The sequence below is a fragment of the Leptonychotes weddellii genome, chromosome X (genome assembly GCF_054177405.1).
Source record: "Leptonychotes weddellii isolate Sample4059 chromosome X, ASM5417740v2, whole genome shotgun sequence".
Lineage (NCBI taxonomy): Eukaryota > Metazoa > Chordata > Mammalia > Carnivora > Phocidae > Leptonychotes > Leptonychotes weddellii.
The window spans coordinates 64,636,227-64,657,525 of NC_138385.1; the positions used below are offsets into that span (position 1 = coordinate 64,636,227).

Consider the following 21,299-nt stretch of genomic DNA (forward strand, 5'->3'; position numbering starts at 1 on the left):
TGGAGCACTGGGTGTTATACGAAAACAATGGATCGTGGATCACTACATCAAAAACTAATAATGTATTGTATGGTGACTAACATAACATAATAAAATTAAAAAAAAAAAAGAAAGAAAGAAAAAGTTACTGCTTCCTAAGGGAAAAGAGAAAAGTACCTGCCCAGCTATCTATGACATCAGCAAAGGGCAAAACCTTACATTCTTCAATCTCCTGAACAAAATTCAGTAACAAAAAATTAAAAGTTAAAGTTATAGAACAAAATGACACCATGTGCCTCCTGACACAATACACTGAGAACCAAACATCATTTCAGTGATATTCCTTGTCAAAACGCATAATCTGAATGTAATCATGAAGAAACATCACAAAAACTGAAATTCAAGGACATTCTATAAAATGACTGTTATCATCTTCAAAACTATTTTTTCTACACAAAGTCTAAGAAACTACTGCAATTGAAGCAAACTAAACAAACATAATAGCTCAAGACAACATGATTAGGGATCGGATCCGGGACCAAATTCTTTTATTTTTTTTAATAAATCGCACTTAATGGTATAATTGGTGAAAAAAGAATATGGTTTTAGGAAACACATACTGAATTACACAGGATTCATGAGGCAACTTATTGTCCAATGGTTTAAAAAAATGTATGTACACATATATGCATATAAATATATTAAGTATAAATATAAAAAATAAAAATACAAGCAATGGTATTTCCTGATATTTATCCAAAGGAGTTGAAAACATGTCTACACAAAAATTTGCATGTAGATGTGTATAGAGCTTTATTCATAATTGCCAAATCTTAGATGCAACCAAGTGTCCTTCAGTAGGTGAATGGATAAATAAACTGCTACATTCAAACAATGGAATGTTATTCTGAAATGAAATGAGGTATCAAACCATGAAAAGACATGGAGAAACCTTAAATGCATATTACTAATGGACATAAGCCAATCTGAAAGGCCATATACCATACGATTCCAATTATTCATGTTCTGGAAAAGGTAAAACTATGGACACAGTAAAATGATCAGTGGTTGCCAGAGGCATGGAGGAAGGGGTGAATAGGAAGAACACAGAAGCCTTTTGAGGCAGTGAAAATACTCTATATGACACTATAATGAGATTACATGTCATTATTCATTTTTCCAAGCCCAAAGAATGTTTAACACCAAGAGTGAAATAATGTAACTATGGAATTTGGGTGATTATTGTATGTCAGTATAGGTTCATTAATTGTGACAAATGTACCACTCTGGTAGGGAATGTTCATTAACAGGGAAGGCTATGCATGTGTAGGCGTAAGGGATATATAAGAAATCTCTATGTGTTCTTCTCAAATTTGCTGTGAATGTAAAACTGCTCTTAAAAAAATCTTTAAAAAGGGTCAAACAAACTTAGCATCATCAATAATGAATGGGATAAACCAGTCTGTGCTTCCTGATGTGATGCAAGGACACAGCATCACCTATGTAGTCTTTTTGCTAAAAATGCTTAAATTAATCATGGAGAAACAGACAAGCTCAAATTGTGGCACATATGCAGGACAACTGCCTGGACTCATGAGAACTGCCAATATTTTGAAAAAATTTTAAGAAGGGATGAGGTGATGCTATTCTAGATTTAAAAAGTTTAAAGGGGCATTACAACTAAATACAGTGCATGATCCTTGACTGGATCCTGTAACAAAACAAATAAAAAACTTTGAAAGATACTGTCAAGACAATTTTGAAACTTTGGGACAGTATGTTAGATAACAGAATTGTATCAGTGTTAAATTTCTCTGAATGTGATGGAAGTAATGCCCTTGTTCTTGAGAAATAATGAAGTGAAGTGTTCAAGGCTGAAGTGTCGTAATATCTGCAAGTTACTTCCAAATGGTTCAGCAATACATACATATTATTATAATTATATATATAATAACATATAATATTAATACATAACATAAAAACATGTATACATTTATAAAGAAAGAAATTATATGTAGCAAAATAAAAAATGGATGGATCTAAATGAAGGATGTCTTTTGACTTTTCTGTAGAGTTGAAATTTTATAAAATAAAAAAAACCTGAAGAAAAATAATGTTTTCATATATAAAGCTTATCCTCACTGCTAATTATAAATTCTGCTGGTAAATTCACAAATAAATCAATGCATTCACTGTATTTTTTTTTTTGCAGAACATATTCTGAAAAATAAAAGAAAAAAAGAGTAATTAAAAGAACTGAAAAAGAATTACCATCCAAAGAAAAGTATATTAAATAAAAAAGACTTTAAATGCAAAAAGTAAAATGGGTCACTCAAATGATAATAGATGCATGTATTTTAGACTTGTATGGACATAATAACAAAGTGTCAAATATACAAAGCAAAAATTATAGAACTATAATAATTTGACAAATCCACCATCAAAGAGGGGGATTTTAAATTTACCTCTTTCAGCAACTGATAGATCTAGGAAATAAACAAAATTAATAGGGATATAGAAGACAGATAAACAATACAATGAATTTAATGGAACTTATAGAACTCCACATTCAACAGGTAGAATATACAAAATCTTTTCAGGCACATATGAAACACTTATAAATTGATCATGTTTTCTAGAATATAAGGCAAATCTCAAATATTAAATAAACAGTATCATATAAACCATGTTATCTGTACTAAGTAAAATTAAATGAGAAGAATAACAAAATTTGAAACTAAAAAATATCCATGTACCCATGTCTTGGTTTCTAAATACTGCACCCCACTTAAAAGAATCACAGCTCCACATAGAAAGAGTCAATAAGGCAGGGAATAAAAGACAAGCCTGAAAGTAAGGAACTAAGAAAATGTTGATGTCAAAGTATCAGAATGATGGGAGCAGATCAAATGGACAGAGAAGCCAGCTTGAATGGATTGCCACTGGTTAAATCTGAGATAATTTGAGCATTAAAATAAATAATGATAGCAATAAGGTATGCATGAAATAAAGGAAAAATGAACAAGTCCAAAATAATGTAAAAAAGTAGACAGAAGTAGAAGTAGAATACAAATTTATATCTGTAGCAAAAATGATGGAATTTCAAAATTACCATATTGCAACCATCATACTAATAACTGTTTCAGTCAAGATTTACCAATGGATATTAAAACCAGTGGATTTTGGAGGGAGGAGTTAAGATGGTGGAGCAGTAGGGGGACTCTAAGGTTGTGCCCTCCCTCAAATACAGCTAGATACTTATCAAATCATTATGAACACCAACAACATCAATCTGATGAAACAAAAATTGCAAGTCTATGAGTAGAAAAGTGACTACATTTGGAAGATTAAGAGTTGCAGAGAGTGGACTTGGGGGAGATACAGCTGTGGATACCATGGCAGGGAGGGAGCCCTGCTTACAGAGGCCACGGCAAAGTACTATAAGGAGCAGAGTGCAAAATCTGAACCTCTAAAGTCCGCTACCATGGGGGAATGACCCTGGCTTAAAGGTGCTCAGGTGGGAAAGTAGGTCAGAACCCCAGGAGAAACAATGTGGTCTAAGGATCCCCTGGGTCATAAGAAGACCAGGTGGCACCAACGTGCTGCACTGTTCCCAGACATAGGAGAGGGGAATCCTGCTTAGCCAGTCTTTGTACAGGCTTTCTGCTCTGTTTTGCTATAAACTATGAACTGCAGAGTGGTCGTGAGATTATGTTCCTGGATTGGCCAGCAAACAGCAAAAGTGCAGCAAGACCCTCCACCAGAGCAACAAGACAGGTCCACAACACAGGAGTCCCTAAAATTTGCAGTTTTGGAACTCAGTCATGTACCTGACATGAAAAAACTTGGACACAGATGGGGTGAACACAGGGTTCTGATGGAAACTGGAGACATCAGAAGAGTGGTTGACTGCTCTTCTTTGAAGGCTCACTGAAGAGTGGGGGGCTTGAACATTCAGCTCCAAGGCTAGACATCAGGGCGCCACCATTTTCATCCTGCCCATCAGTGCTGTAAGCCTTCATGAAGAAAAGCAACACCACATAGTGGAGGTTGGAATCGCCTGCACCAAGCCCCAACCCCCAGCACCCTCGAAGCAAGTCCACCTGAATACCAGCACAACAGGCACCTCCCCCAAAAGATAAACACAAACACCTCCCTCTCACCAAATCTACTGATCACTGAGTACTGCAAGGTTTAGCTCTAAGGGAAATAGGATCTTGCTTCCTTTTTAGTTTTATTCTTTATTATTTCTTCATTTATTTTCTTATGTTTTTCAATACCTTCTCTAACTCATTATTTTTTTTAATTTTTATTTGTGTATTATATAAATATGTTTCCTTATTTTTTGTTTACTTTCATTTTATTTCATTATTTTCGGGGGTGTCTAGATTCTTTTAACAATGAGACCAACACACCCAGGATCTAGTCTTTTTGTTTTTTGTTTTTTCTTTCTTCTTTTCTTTTCTGAACAAAATGATGAGACAGAGAAATTCACCAAAGAAAGAAGAGGAAGCAGAACTCACGGCCAGGGATTTAATCAATAGAGATATAAGTAAGAGGTCTGAACTAGAATTTTAAACAGAGATTATAAGGATACTAACTGGGCTTGATAAGAAGATAGAAGACAATAAAGAATCCCTTACAGCAGAGATAAAAGAACTATAATCTAGTCACCCCCCAAATTAAAATGCCTTAACGGAGATTGAAACCAGAATGGATGCCATAAAAGCAAAGATGGATGAAGTGGGGGAAGGAGTCAGTGATACAGAAGATAAAATTTTGGAAAATAATGAAGCTGAAAAGAAGAGGAAAAGAAAGTAATGGACCATGAAGGTAGGCCGACGAAGGTAGACTTAGGGAACTCAGTGACTTATTAAAAGGTAGTAACATTCATATCATAGGAGGCCCAGAAGATGAAGAAAAACGGGCAGAACGATTATTCGACCAAATTGTAGCTGAAAACCTAATCTGGGAAAGGACGCAGACATCAAAATCCAAAATGGACAGAGAACTCCCATTAAATTAAAAAAATGCTGAACAGGGCGCCTGGGTGGCTCAGTCGTTAAGCGTCTGCCTTCGGCTCAGGTCATGAACCCAGGGTCCTGGGATCGAGCCCTGCATCGGGCTCCCTGCTCGGCGGGAAGCCTGCTTCTCCCTCTCCCACTTCCCCTGCTTGTGTTCCCTCTCTCGCTGTGTCTCTCTCTGTCAAATAAATAAATAAAATCTTTAAAAAAAAATGCTGAACATTACCAAGGCATATAATACTCACATTCACAAAATACATAGACAATGAAAGAATCCTGAAAGCAGCAAGGGAAAGAAAGTCCTTAACCTACAAGAAAAAACAGATCAGGTTCACAGCAGATCTGTCCAGAGAAACATGGAAGGCCAGAAGGCAGTGGCAGGAAACATTCAACGTGCTAAATGTGAAAAATATGCAGCCAGGAATTCTTTACCCAGCAAGGCTGTCAATCAGAATAGGAGAGATAGTTTCCCAGACAGAGAAAAACTAGAGTTAGTGACCACTAAGCCAGCAGTGCAAGAAATTTTAAGGTGCACTGTTTCAGTGTAGAAAAAAAAACCAAAAGCAACAAAGACTAGAAAGGACCAGAGAACATCACCAGAAATACCAACAGTACAGACAACACAAAGCACTAAATTCACATCTTTCAATAATCACTCTGAATGTAAATGGACTAAAGGCTCCAATAAAAAGATACAGGGTAACAGAATGGATTAAAAAAAAAAAAAGACCCATCTATATGCTACTTACAAGAGACTCATTTTAAACTTAATGACACCAGCAGATTTAAAGTGAGGAGATGGAGAACCCTCTATCATGCTAATGGACATCAAAACAAAACTGGAGTAACCATATTTACATCAGACAAACTAGACTTTAAACCAAAGACTTTAACAAGAGATGAAGAAGGACACCATCTAAAAATTAGGAGGTCTATCCAACAAGAAGATCTAACATCTATAAATATTTATGCCCCCAACTTGGGAGCACCCAAATATATACATCAATTAATAATAAAAAGAAACTCATTGATAATAATACAATAGTAGTAAGGGGTTTTAACACCACACTAACAGCAACAGACATATCACGTAAGCAGATAATCAACAAGGAAAGAATAGCTTCAAATGACACACTGAAGTGGATGCACTTAACAGATATATTCAAACCCTTTCAACCTAATTCAGCAGAAAACAGAAGCTTTTCAAGTGCACATGGAACATTCTCCAGAATAGATCACGTATCTATAGGTCACAAATCAGGCCTCAACAAGTACAAAAAGATCAATATCATATCATACATATTGTCAGGCAACAACTTTATTTTTTTTAAAGATTTTATTTGACAGAGAAAGACACAGAGAGAGAGGGAACACAAGCAGGGGGAGTGGGAGAGGGAGAAGCAGGTGTCCCGTTGAGCAGGGAGCCTGATGAGGGACTCGATCCCAGGACTCTGGGATCATGACCTGAGCCTAAGGCAGACAGTTAACAACTGAGCCACCCAGGCGTCCCCAGGCAACAACTTTATAAAAGCTGAAGTCAACCACAAGAAAAACTATAAAAAGGCCTTCGATACATAGAGGTTAAAGAACATCTTACTAAAGAATGAATGAGTCAACCAGGAAATTAAAGAAGACATTAAAGAAGTACATGGAAGCAAATGAGAATGAAAACACGACAGTCCAAAACCTTGGGACATACCAAAGGCAGTCCTAAGAGGGAAGTATACTGCAATACAGGCCTATCTCAAGAAGCAAGAAACATCTCAAATACACTACCTAAACTTACATCTAAAGGAGCCAGAAAAAGAACAGCAAATAAAGCCTAAAGCCAGGAGAATAAGAGAAATAACAATGATTAGAGCAGAAATAAATCATATAGAAACAAACAAACAAGAAAGAACCCAAGTAGAACAGATGAAAGAAAGTAAGAGATGGTTCTTTGAAAAAAAAAATAAAATAAAATTGGTAAGTGCCTAGCCAGACTTATCAAAAAGGAAAGATAAAGGACCCAAATAGAAAAAAAATCATGAAAGAAAGAGGATAGTATCCAACACCACAAAAATACAAATAATCATAGATTATATTATGAAAAATTGTATGCCAACAAAATGGGCAATCTGGAAGAAATGGACAAATTGCTAGAAACATAAAAACTACTGAAACTGAAACAGAAGAAATAGAAAATTTGAAAAGACCCATAACCAGGAAAGAAATTGAAAGAATATTGAAAATTTTGAAAGTAATTAAAAATCTCCCAACAAACAAGACCAGGGAGAGATGGCTTCCCAGAGGAATTCCACCAGACATTTAAGGAAGAGATAATACCTATAATTCTCAAATTGTTCCAAAAAATAGAAATGAAAGGAAAACTTCCACATTCCTTCTACAAGGCTAGCATTACCTTGATTCCAAAACCAGAAAAAGACTCCAGTAAAAAGGAGAATTACAGGCCAATATCCCTGGTGAATATGGATGCAAAAATTCTCAAGAAGGTACTAGCAAATCAAATCCAACAGTACATTAAAAGGACTATTTACCACGATCAACTGGAATTTATTCTTGGGTTGCAGGGGTGGTTCAATATTCAAAAATCAATCAATGTGATACAACACATTAATAAACGAAAGGATAAGAACCAGATAATCCTGTCAATAGAGGCAGAAAAAGCATGACAAAATACAGCTGCAATTCTTAATAAAAACACTCAACAAAGTAGGGATAGAAGAAACATACCTCAACATCATAAAGGCCATATACGAAAGACCCACAGTTAACATCATCCTCAAAGGGGAAAAACTGAGAGCGTTTCCTCTATGGTCAGGAACAAGATACAGATTTCCACTCACCATATTTAACATAGTACTGGAAGACATAGCTTCAGCAGTCAGACAAGAAAAAGAAATAAAAGGGCATCCAAATCGGTAAGGAAGAAGTCAAACTTTCAGTATTTGCAGACAACATGATACTCTATGTGAAAGACTCCACCAAAAAATTGCTAGAACTAATATATGAATTCAGCAAAATCATAGCATAGGAAATCAACATACAGAAATCTGTTGCATTTCTATACAGCAATAATGAAGAAAGAGAAAAAGAAATCAAGGAATCAATCACATTACAATTGCACCAAAAACCATGTGATACGTAGGATGAAACTTAACCAAAGAGTTCAAGGATTTATACTCTGAGAACTACAGAACACTTATGAAAAAAATTGGAGAGTACACAAAGAAATGGAAAAGCATTCCACATTCAGGGACTGGAAGAACATTGTTAAAGTGTCTATACTAGGGCTCCTGGGTGGCTCAGTTGGTTAAGAGTCTGCCTTTGGCTGCGATCATGATCCCAGGGTCCTGGGATCAAGCCCTGCTTCGGGCTCCCTGCTCAGCGAGGCATCTGCTTCTCCCTTCTCCCTCTGCCCCTCCCCCTGCTTGTGCTCTTTCTCTCTCTCTTCCTCTGTCTCTCTCTCTCTGATAAATAAATAAATAAAGTCTATAGTACCCACAGCAATGTACACATTCAATGCAATCCCTATCAAAATACCCTCAACATTTTTCACAGAGCTGAAACAAACAATCATAAAATTTGTATGGAACCACAAAAGACCCAGGATAGTCAAAGGAATGTTGAAAAAGAAAGCCAAAGTGAGAGGCATCAGAATTTTAGACTTCAAGCTGTATTACACAGCTGTAGCCATCAAGACAGTGTGGTACTGGCACAAAAACAGACACATAGATCAACTGAACAGAATAGAAAACCCAGAAATGGACCCTCAACTCTATGGTCAACTAATCTTCGACAAAGAAGGAAAGAATATCCAATTGAAAAAAGACTATCTCGGGCGCCTGGGTGGCTCAGTTGGTTAAGCGACTGCCTTCGGCTCAGGTCATGATCCTGGAGTCCCTTGATCGAGTCCCGCATCGGGCTCCCTGCTCGGCAGGCAGTCTGCTTTGCCCTCTGACCCTATCCCCTCTCATGTGTTCTCTCTCATTCTCTCTCTCTCAAATAAATAAATAAAATCTTTAAAAAAAAAGAAAAAAGAAAAAAGACTATCTCTTCAAAAAATGGTGTTACGAAAATTGGACAGCCACATGCAGAGGAATGAAACTGGACCACTGTCTTATACAACACATAAAAATAAATCAAAATGGATGAAAGACCTAAATGTGAGAAAGGAACCTATCAAAATCTTAGAGAACACAGGCAGCACCTTCTGACCCCGGGCATAGCAAATTCTTACTAGACACGTCACCAGAAGCAAGGGAAATAAAAGTAAAAATGAACTAATGGGACTTCAAGATAAAAATCTTCTGCATAGCGAAGGAAAAAATCAAGAAAACTAAACGGCAGCCTACAGAATGGGAGAATATATTTGCAAATGACAGACAATAAAGGGTTAGTATTCAAAATCTATAAAAAACTTATCAAACTCAATACCCACAAAACAATTAATCCAGTTAAGAAATGGGCAAAAGACATATATAGACACTTTTCCAATGAAGACATCCAGATGGCCAAAAGACACATTAAAAATGCTCAGCATCACTCATCATCAGGGAAACACAAATCAAAATCACTATGAGATATCACCTCTCACCTGTCAGAATGGCTAAAATTAACAACACAAAAAACAACAGGTGTTGGTAAGGCTGTGAAGAAAGGGGAACACTCTTGTACTATTGGTGGGAATATAAAGTTGTGCAGACACTCAGGAGAACAGTATGCAGGTTCCTCAAAAGTTTGAAAATAGAACTCCCCTATGATCCAGCTATTGCACTACTAGGTATTTAACCAAAGGATAGAAAAATACAGATTCAAAGGGACACATGCTCCCTGATGTTGATAGCAGCATTATCAACAATAGCCAAACTATGGAATGAGTCCAAATGTCCACTGACTGATGAACGGATAATGAAGACGTGGTGTGTGTGTGTGTTTATGTGTACATATATATACACATATACACACACAATGGAATATTATTTACCCATCAAAAAGAATGAAATCTTGCCATTTCCAATGACGTGAATGGAGGTAGAGTATATTATGCTAAACGAAATAAGTCAGAGAAAAACCAGTAACATATGATTTTGCTCAGATGTGGAATTTAAGAAACAAAACAGTTGAACATATGGGAGGGGCAATAAAAAATAAAAAGAAAGAGGGAAACAAACTATAAGAGACTCTTAAAGATAGAGAACAAACTGAAGGCTGATGGAGGAGGTGGTGGGGTATGGGCACTTGTTATGATGAGCACTGGGTGTTGTATGTAAGTAATGAGTCACTGAGTTGTATTCCTGAAACCAACACTGTACTATATGTTGACTAACTAGAATTTAAATAAAAATCTGAAAAGAAACAAAATTAAGTATTATCATATGATTCAGCAAGTCCCCTTTAGGTATATATATGAAGGAAATAAAATCACTAATCTTGAAGAGACACATGCACCCCCAGTTCACTGCATCATTATTTACAATAAGCAAGACATGGAAACAACCTAGGTCTCCACTGACAGATGAAAAGATAAAGAAAATACAATGTAAATATAAAAATGATATATTACTCAGCCATAAGAAATCCTGCCATTTCCAACCCAATGGATAAAACTTGAGGGCATTATACTAAGTGAATTATGTTAGATAGAGAAAAACACTACATGATCTTACTTATACATGGAATCTTACTAAAAAGAAAACAAACTCATAAATACAGAGAGTACATTGGTAGTTTCCAGAGATTGGAGGGTGGGAGAAATTGGTGAAAGTGGTCAAAGGGTATAAACTTTCAGTTGTAACATGAGTAAGTTCTAGATATCTAATACATATATAGCATGATATACATTATACTATAGTTAATAATACAGTTATAGTATACATATTTATTACAATTATATAGTATAGTTAACATTATAGTTTAATGACTATAATTAACAATACTATATTGTATACTTAAAAGTTGCTGAGAGTAGATATTAACAGTTCTCACCACACAGTGGTCACCTGGTTGGCTCAGTCGGTTAAGCGTCCCAACTCTTGAGTTCGGCTGAGGTCATGATCTCAGGGTCAGGAGATTGAGCCCTGCACTGGGCTCTGTGTTGAGCATGGAGCCTGCTTAAAATTCTCTCCCTTTCTCTCTGCCCCTCCCGCTCGCGTGCTCTCTCTCTCTAAAAAAATAATTAAAAAAAAAAAAAGTTCTCACCACAGAGGAAAAAAAATGATAACTGTGTGAGATGACTGTGAAAACTTATTGTGGTGATTATTTTGTAATATATAGATAGAGCAAATCACCTTACTGTATACCTTAAACTTGCAACAATGTTAGATGCCAAATATATTTCAATAAAGCTAGACAAAAAAGAACTATTTATATAGCTTGCATTGTCCATTTGAAATATATGTTCTTCCAAACACATCCCTTTTTCATTGATTATAATTGGATAATCTTGAAAATAAAGGTTTATGAAACAAAAACTGGAACAATGTCGAATTTCTATTTTGACACATGTAGTGAGATTATTTAAGAGAAAGTCATCCTTCTGAAGAAATATGCACTGAAGTATTTCCCAGTAAACGAGCATGATATCTGCTAGGAACTCTTAAATAGCTCAGAGAGAGAGAGGAAGAGGGGGAAGGGCAGAGGAAGAGGGGAAGGTAGAGGAGAGGAGATGGGTGGGGGAGGAGTAAAGGAAAAAAGAGCAGGGAGAGGGAGAAGGGTATGACAGGGAGAAAAAGAAATAGAGAATAAAAAAAGCAAACATAGATAAATGTTAACTGGTGGATCTGGGTAAAGAGTATATGGAAGTTCTTTGTAATATTCTTTTTTTTTATAACAATTTTTTTGAATTGTAAAATTAGATCAAAATAAAAAGTTTAGAGGAGGATGAGTTAAGATGGTGGAGTAGTTGGGGGACCCTATGCTTGCCTTGTCCCTTGAACACAGATAAATATAAAATCATTCTGAACACCCAAGAAGTTGCTCTGAGGACTGAGAACAAACTGCACATGTAGAGGGAGAAAAGCAGCCACACCATGGAAGGTAGGAGCTGCAGACAGTTGATTTGGGGGAGAAGAGAATTGCAGGTGCTTCGGAAGGGAGGGAGGCCTTATCACAGAGCGAGGATCAAGAGAGAAAGAGAGAGAGAGAAACCAACATGCAGGGGATTACACAAGAAACACACTTCCCCAAAACCACTGACTGTGAAAAGGAGAGGGGCTGATTATTTTTTGTTTTTACAAGCAGTGGAGCTCAAAGTCTGAAGTTTCAGAAGTCTGCGCCATCGCTGGGGTTGTGCCAGGCGGGCACAGTAGTGTTCGTCTAGGGAAGAGGGTAGAGGCCCAGAAGTGGACAGCATGGTCTGAGGATACCCTCGTTTGCACGGGGAGAGACAGTTCCCCTCTTTGGGAGAGGTGGCATAACCTGAGAGGGGATGAAACAGACAATGGGCACCACTGAGCAGCACTGTTAATTAGCAAACTAGCAGAGGAACCTGCTGAAGGCTGCTAACCTGGATGCCGGCTTTTGGCTGAGGTCTACCATAAATGCCAAACCCCTGCACAGTCATGCAGCTGCTTTTCTGGGACAAACTGACCTGAGCCACAGTGTGGCGAGACCTTCCCCAGAGAATCAATGTGGGTTTGCACCTTGCCAGGTTCCTAAAATTTGTTGGAGTTTTGAAACCCAGCTGCACCCCTGAAATAAAACACAGGAATACTGTGCCACCAGACAGGTGGAATGCACAGACACAGACAGGGTTCTGATGGAATCTTGGGACATACAGGGGGAGATAGTTCGCTCTTCTGTGTTGGCTTCCTGAACAGGAGCAGGCATGAACTCCCCTCTTTGGGGACATGAGAGTGGGGTGAGGCCATTTCCCTCCCATCCATCAGCACAGACAGACTTCAGTGAACAAACAACACAGCACCCCCAGAGGAAGCTGCAGTTGCTTATAACAATCCCCACCCCACTGTACCTTGCAGATGCATCTCCACTAGGCCAAGTCCACCTGAGAACCAGCACAGCAGGCCCCTCCCCCAGAAGACCAGCACAAACCCCCTGCACAAAGTCTACTGATCATAGAGTACTGGAAAACTTCAGCTTTGCGGGAAATAGGATCTAGCCATTTTTAACAAGCACATCAAAACACACCTAGTTAAAACCCACCACTCAATGTCCAACGTCCAAACACTCCCCACTGTAGGCAAGGAGACACTCTGCAGAGGACTGACCTAAGTGAAGGAGCAGCCAAAACACAGCAGCAGAGTACACACAAAATACACCAAAAAAACCTTCCTGAAGTGCCAAGCTCTGGACAGTATATAATCTTTCTTAATTTAGCCATTACTCTCAGGAGCAGGAAATGTAACAGTTCTTTCTGAACACACAGAAGATAGAAATCTAAGCAAAATGTCAAGACAGAGGAATCTATCCCACAAGAAAGACCAAGAGGTAATGGCCACTGATCTAATCAAAACAGTTATAAGTAATATGCCTGAACAACAATCTTAAGGATGCTAGCTGGACTTGAGAAAAAGCATAGACTACACTAGGGAATACTTTACAGCAGAGATAAAAGATCTACAAACTAGTCAGGCAAAAATAAAAAAAGCTATAGCCAAGATGCACAACCAACTGGATGTAATGACCACAAGGATGGAAGAAGCTGAGAAACGAAATCAGTCATATAGAAGATAAAATTATGGAAAATAATGAAGTTGAAAAGAAGAAGGAAAGAAAAATACTGGATCATGAATGTAGACTTAGGGACTCAGTGACTCCATAAAGTGTAATAACATTTGTATCATAGCAGTCCCAGAAGAAGAGAAGGGAAAAGGGGCAGAAAGTTTATTTGAGAGAATTATAGCTGAAAACTTCCTAATCTGGAGAAGGACACAGACATCAAAAGCCAGGAGGCACAAAGAACTACCATCAAAATCAACAAAAGCAAGCCAACACCAAGATACAGCACGGTGAAATTTACAAAATACACAGATAAGGAAAGAATCTTGTAAGCAGCAAGGGAAAAAAATTCCTTAACCTAGAAGAGAAAACAAATCAGCTTTGCATCAGATGGATCCACAGAAACTTAACAGGCCAGAAGAGAGTGGCATGATATACTCAATGTGCTGAATGGGAAAAATATGCAGCCAAGAATTCTTTATCCATTAAGGCTGTCATTCAGAATAGAAGAAGAGATAGAGTTTCCCAGACAAACAAAAACTAAAGGAGTTCATGGCCACTAAGCCAGCTGTGAAAGAAATTTTAAGGGGGACTGTGTGAGTGGAGAAAAAAAGACGAAAAGCAACAAAGACTAGAAAGTAACAGAGAAAATATCCAGAAACACCAACTTTACAGTTAATACAATGGCACTAAATTCATATATATCAATAATCAATCTGAATGTAAATGGACTATATTCTCCAATCAAAAGACAAAAGGTATCAGAATGGATAAAAAAAAAAAAAAACAAGACCTATCTATATGCTGCTTAAAGGAGACTCATTTTACAACTAAAGACACCTGCAGATTCAAAGTGAGGGGATGGAGAGCCTTTCATCATGCTAATGGATGTCAAAAGAAATCCAGAGTGGCAATACTTATACCAGAAAACTAGATTTTAAACCAAAGACTGTGAGAAGAGATGAAGAAGGGCACCATATCATAATTAAGGGATCTATCCAACAAGAATTTCTAACAATTGTAAATATTTATCCCCAATTTGGGACCCAAATATGTAAATCAAACAAACATAAACAAACTCACTGACAATAATACAATAATACTAGAGGACTTTAGTGCTCCCATTTAGAACAATGGACAGATCATCAGGCAGAAAATCAAAAATGAAACAATGGCTTTGAATGACACACTGGACCAGATGGACTTAATAGATATATTCATAACATTTCATCCTAAAGTAGCAGAATACACATTCTTCTCAAGTGCAGATAGAACATTCTCCAGAATAGATCACATACTGGGTCACAAATTAGGCCTCAACAAGTACAAAAAAGACTGAGATCATACCGTGCATAATAGACCACAATGCTATGAAATTTAGCGTCAAACCAGAAAAAATTTGGAAAGACCACAAATTCATGGAGGTGAAAGAACATCCTAGTAAGAATGAATGGGTTAACCAGGAAATTAAAGAGAAAATAAAAAAGTACAAAGAAGCAAATGAAAATGAAAACACATAGCAGAGGCAGTCCTAAGAGGGAAGTATATTGTAATACATGCCTACCTCACCAAACAAGAAAATTCTCAAATATACAACCTAACCTTACATCTAAAGGAGCTACAAAAGGAGCAAGAAATAAAGCCGAAAGCCAACAGAAGAGAAATAATAAAGATTAGAGCAGAAATAAACAATATAGAAACAAAAAAAAAAACATAGAACAGATCAAAGAATTAAGAAAATTGATAAACCCCTAGCCAGACTTATCAAAAAAAGAGAAAGGAACAAAGAAATAAAATCACAAATGAAAGAGGAGAGATCACAAGCAAAACCACAGCAATATAATTATAAGAGAATATTATGAAAAGTTATATGCCAATAAATGGGCAATGTGGAAGAAATGGAAAAATTCCTAGAAACATACAAACTACCAAAATTGAAACAGGAAGAGTTAGAAAATTTGAACAGACCCATAATCAGCAAGGAAATCAGTAATCAAAAATGTACCAACATCAAGGCATCAATCCCATTTGCAACTGCACCAAAAACCATAAGATCCCTAGGACTAAACCTAACCAAAGAGACAAATGTTCTGTACTCTGAAAACTATAGAACACTTATGAAAGAAATTGAAGAGGACACAAAGAAATGGAAAAACATTCCATGTTCATAGAGTGAAAGAACAAACATGGTTAAAATGTCTATACTACCCAAAACAACCTACACTTTTAATGCAATCCCTATCAAAATACCACAAGCATTTTTCACAGAGCCAGAACGATTATGGAACCACAAAAGACCTGGAATGGCCAAAACATCCCGGAAAAAGAAAAGCAAAGATGGAGACATCACGATTCTGGACTTCAAGCTATATTTTGAAGCTGTGATCACCAAGACAGTATGGTATTGGCACAAAAACAGACACATAGATCAATGGAACGGAATAGAGACTCCAGAAATGGACCCTCAACTCTATGGTCCACTAATCTTCGAAAAACCAGGAAAGAATATCCAATGGAAAAAAGACAGTCTCTTCAATAAATGGTGCTGGGGAAATTGGACAGCCATATGCAGAAGAATGAAACTGGACCATTCTCTTACACCATACACAAAGATAAACTCAAAATGGATGAAAGACCTCAATGTGAGACAGGAATCCATCAAAATCCTAGAGAAGAACAGAGGCAGCAACCTCCATGACCTTGGCTACAGCAACTTCTTGCTGGATACGTCTCCAAAGGCAAGGGAAACAAGCAAAAATGAACTACTGGGACTTCATCAAGATAAAAACTTCTGCACAGTAATGGGAACACTCAATAAAACTAAAAGGCAATGTACAGTATGGGAGAAGATTTTTGCAAAGGACATATCAGATAAAGCACTATTATCCAAAATCTAGAAAGAACTTATCAAACTCAACACCTAAAAAATAAATAATCCAGTTAAAAAATGGGCAAAAGACATGAACAGATATTTCTCCAAAGAAGACATACAGGTGGCTAATAGACACATGAAAAGATGCTCAGTATTACTCATCATCAGGGAAATACAAACCACAACCACGATGATATGCCACCTCACAACTGTCAGAATGGCTAAAATTAACAACACAGGAAACAACAGGTGTTGGAGAGGATGTGGAGCAAGGGGAACCCTCCTACGCTGTAGGTGGGAATGCAAAGTGGTGCATTCACCCTGGAAAACAGTATGGAGGTTCCTCAAAAAGTCAAAAATAGAACTCCCCTATGATCCAGCAATTGCACTACTAGGTATTTAACCAAAGGATACAAAAATACAGATTCAAAGAGGCACATGATCCTCGATGTTTATAGCAGCATTATCAACAAGAGCCAAACTATAGAAAGAGCCCAAAGCCCATCTACTGATGAATGGATAAAGAAGATGTGGTGTGTATATATATATATATATATATATATATATATACACACACACACACACACACACACACACACACACACATAATGGAATATTACTCAGCTATCAAAAAGAATGAAATCTTGCCATTTGCAATGATGTAGATGGTGCTACAGCACATTATGCTAAGCGAAATAAGTCAGAGAAAGACAAATACCATTTGATTTCACTCATATGTGGAATTTAAGAAAGAAAACAGATGAACACAGAGGAAGGGAGAAAAAAAAAGAGAGAGGGAAGCAAACCGTAAGAGACTCTTACCTATAGAGAATAATCTGAGGGTTGATGGAGGGAGGTGGGTGGGGTATGGGCTAAATGGTTGATGGGTATTAAGGAGGGCACTTGTGATGAGCACTGGGTATTATATGTAAGTGATGAATCACTAAATTCTTCTTCTGAAACTAATGTTTTACTATATGTTAACTAACAGGAATTTAAATAAAAACTTGAGAGTAAAAAAAAAACAACAACAAAAAAACCCATATAAATAGTTTAAGAACTCAAATATAAATATCAGGAATAATTCCATCATTCAAAAACATGCACAAAGATTTCTATGTAGTTAAAGAAATGTTTTACATGGCCAAAATCTTTTGGAATGAGAAGCTCATATATAATTTTGCTTTTTCTTATCAGAAAGATAAAAAAAAACATTTTAAAGCAAAAAATAAGATGAAGTTTAACGGTAATTGGACTAATGATTTCACAATCTGATTTTTACAAAAGAGCCCCCCATGTGTTTGTAAATTAAACAAATTCATGAGTCAGAAAAGAAATCATAAGAGAAATTACAATTGAATGACAATAAAATACTACATATAAAAATCTGTGAAATTCTTTTAACATCATATGTAGTAGAAGATTTATAGTCATAAATTCTTATTTTAGAAAAGGAGCTTGATAGTCACTGGGCTAAAAGTCCAGAAGAAAAATTAGAAAAAGAGCAAACATAAAGCAAGTAAAGAAAATAATAAAGATTAAAACAAAAATTTTAAAAACAACATACTCAATGGTGAGGGTGATGAAACCAAAATCAGAAAATACATTAGAAATTGATTACTGTAATTTACCACATGGTCACACTCTCAAATTAATGGAGAAAAACTCCATATTCCTTCATAATTAAAATGTCTCAGCATACTAAGACTAGAAATGAATTTCCTTATCCTGAAGAAGCAAATCTAAAAATGGTGAAACATTTGTAGAATTCCCTTGTAAATTCAAAAGCAAGAGAAGAAAATCCTCTATCACTGTTACTGTTTCTCATTGTAGTGAAGATCCTAGCTGGCACAGTAAGACAAGCTAAAAAAAGAAATAGTGACAAGAAACTGCCATTATTCACAATATAATTAATATATAATCCCAGAAAATCTATAAATTATCAGAACAAACAGAATTCAGAAAGACTGTAGCATATAAAATCAGTATGTAAAAATATCAATCATGTTCCCATTTACCAGCAAAAAATCAGAAAATGGGTTTTAAACACATTTACACATTTCCCAGTAACAACAAAAACTATAAAGTAATTAGGAGTGAATCTAACAAAGCAGCTTATAAATTAATTATTATTATATGGTATATGTGGTTTCATATAATGTAGAAAATAAATTTCAATTTTACCATTTGGTGCTAGCTTTGTTTTTTGTTTGGCTATTTCTTTTTACAACTCTTATTCCTCTTCCTCCCTTAATAAGTGTTTTGGTAAATAAATTACCTTAAAACACAATTACCTGGTGCAGGACATCAGAAAAAGCAGGGCAGCGGTGTCAATAATCTTCATTGTCTTCACTAGATGAACCATTTTATGAATGCACCAAGGAAATGGAGTCATTCTGCAATCCCTCAAAGACTGAAAAATAATAAAATAAGGTAAAATGATTTCCTCTGTTATTGTCCATCTCTCTTCCCTGGCCTCCTAAGTCCTTATGATCTACCATGCTCCCGTTTCTATTATATATTCCTGTAAAACAGTTAAATGGATAGTATTAAAAGAGGTCTATTGCAAATTAAGAGCATAGATTCTGGAAGCACTTTAGAACAGGGTCTAGCACATAAAAAATGTTTAGTAAATATGTGCTATTATTACAATTTTCAATGATTTGAATCACTAGAGGAAATTATGTAGCTCTTGAACTTTTTGCCTTGCACAATCTCCTTTGTTTTCTATCTGAGCACTGCTATCCCTATGCCCTACCCCCTACCACCATTACCCTTTTGGACATTGAAGTAAAGTTGAGGCAAATCAGAGTGTAAAGGAATGACTGGATGATGCTTTCAAGCAAAACCAGAGCTCATTCTTTTTCTATGCACTATCTCTAAGTCCCAAGTCCAGAGCCTACTTAGTTTCCACTGTTATCCTAGCATTTATTGACTTATTTATTCAAATATGTTTCATTCCTACTATGTACCAGGCACCATGCCTTGTCATCCATTCCCTACAGCTCCCAGCACAATGCCTAGTCCTTTGCAAGGGCTCCATAATGGTTTATTGCATGAATGAAGAAAGGATGCCCTGTTTCCTTGGATTACAAGAATCTGTGATGCTTGGGTCAGATTTGGTTTTCTTTTTTGCATTCTAGAAGGTCATCTAAATAGAAGGTTGTTCCTCTGATAGGAAAAACTGGACTCCTAAAATACATCACTTGATAGAAAATCTACCAGTGGTTACCACCACCTTTGGATTAAACTACATACTCCTTAGCATAACATTCAAGGCCCTGAAACACTCTATCGCACCTCCAAGTCTTTCTCCAAGATTCAGTTACACCCGAGCTTTTCACAGAAGAAGTCTGCTTTGGGGCTTTTGTCCTGGAAACACCAGACCTGAAAAGCATTCTCTCCTTTCCACAAGACAGATGTCACTCACCCTTTAAGGCCCACCCAAAGTTCCCCTTTCCTTTTTGATGGGTCATGATTACAACCAGGCAAAAGAACTTTGTCCATCTTGAGTGATCCCTGCATACCCTGAACAAGCACTTGGGTTTACATTTACCACAATGTAACTTTTTTCTCTTTCTTTCTTTTTTTTTTTTTACTTACGAAATTTTCCTGCCACACACAGAGAAATACATTCCTGACGACTAACTTTAGAATACCCTCTGTCAGCACAGGAATTAGGCCTATTAGCATAGGAATGAGGCCTTCCATATGTTATTGATCTTGAATCAATGACTCTTTTTAAATGGAAAAGTTTCAAATATACACAAAAGTGAGAACAGTATAATGAATCTCCACGTATACATTACCCAGTTATGATCAACTCATAAACATTTTGTTTGTAACCCCCACTTCGGCCCCACTGAATTACTTTTAAGCATATCAAAAGATTTAAATCTATTTCTTAAAAAATATAACCACAATTATCACAGCTAATATATTAAAAATAATTAACTAATGTCTATAAATATCCATAATTTCACCCACACGTATTTTGTGAAAGAGCTATTTAATGCCCCCTTTTTTGTTTGTTTATTTTGTTTTTCAATTTTGAAATCGTGGAAAGAATAGAGAAAAGAGGAATGAGACCTGGGAAATTGCATAATTAAGTTGCAGAGAGCCTGGATGTTCAAGATGAGAAAGAAAGAATCTGACCTGGTTTGGGGTGGGATAAGTATATTCTACTACTTCTCCGGAGGAGGAGGGTGCGATTTCAGGCCCGGTGATGCAGGAGAAGGTGCGGAGGGAAGAGGGTTACTACCTCCGTTGGGGGTTCCTTCTGGATAATCCCACCGTGGAGCTAGGAGGCAGCGCTTTTTTGGAGGCCTGGTTTCCCGGGTATTTCCAGGTGGGAGCGTGGATCTCCCGGAGGCACAAGGTTGGTCCCCCATAAGGATTATAGGACTGGGCGTCAGCTCTCTCTAGTGGACCCGGCGAGGCCGAGACCTGAGATGGCGGCGGGTCCCTTCCAGGCACAGAGCTTCCTCCGGGTTTCGCGCTTACCGTATTTCCTGTATCCTGAAACGCATATCCCCTCTCCGTCTCCACCCTCCCCTCCTACTCCACCCTATTTTAATGTTTCTACAGAGGAGGGTCTTAAGAAGACGAAGCGTGTATTTAATATTTAATGTTTTTTCTCTGCCCGTCCCCCCAAATGTAACTAAATCTATGTTCTGTCTTACACAATCTATGCAATTTTAAGATCAGAAGAAATTTAGGTTTACTCCTAAATGGTAAACTCTGCA

The 21,299-nt window shown here is 36.9% G+C and overlaps 1 protein-coding gene across 2 annotated transcripts; it reads right to left on the bottom strand.

Annotated features, from left to right (window-relative positions):
• Positions 1-2,208: 2,208 nt before the first annotated feature.
• NBDY (negative regulator of P-body association) lies at positions 2,209-21,058 on the bottom strand. 2 transcript variants are annotated; one of them, XM_081808799.1, is made up of 4 exons: positions 20,710-21,058; positions 18,849-18,967; positions 10,992-11,169; positions 2,209-3,995 (listed from the first exon to the last, which is right to left on the bottom strand). In XM_081808799.1, the coding sequence occupies exon 1, from the start codon at positions 20,943-20,945 to the stop codon at positions 20,739-20,741; it is 207 nt and encodes a 68-aa protein (XP_081664925.1). In that variant the 5' UTR covers positions 20,946-21,058; the 3' UTR covers positions 2,209-3,995; positions 10,992-11,169; positions 18,849-18,967; positions 20,710-20,738. The 2 variants fall into 2 exon arrangements, with proteins under 2 accessions (XP_081664925.1, XP_030884362.1); XM_031028502.2 differs by lacking the exons at positions 2,209-3,995; positions 10,992-11,169 and adding an exon at positions 18,007-18,417.
• Between the last annotated feature and the right edge of the window lie 241 nt (positions 21,059-21,299).

What these genes read in the sequence shown, in the direction of transcription:
- NBDY (XM_081808799.1), bottom strand. Translation starts at nt 20,945, where the DNA reads ATGGGGGACCAACCTTGTGCCTCCGGGAGATCCACGCTCCCACCTGGA.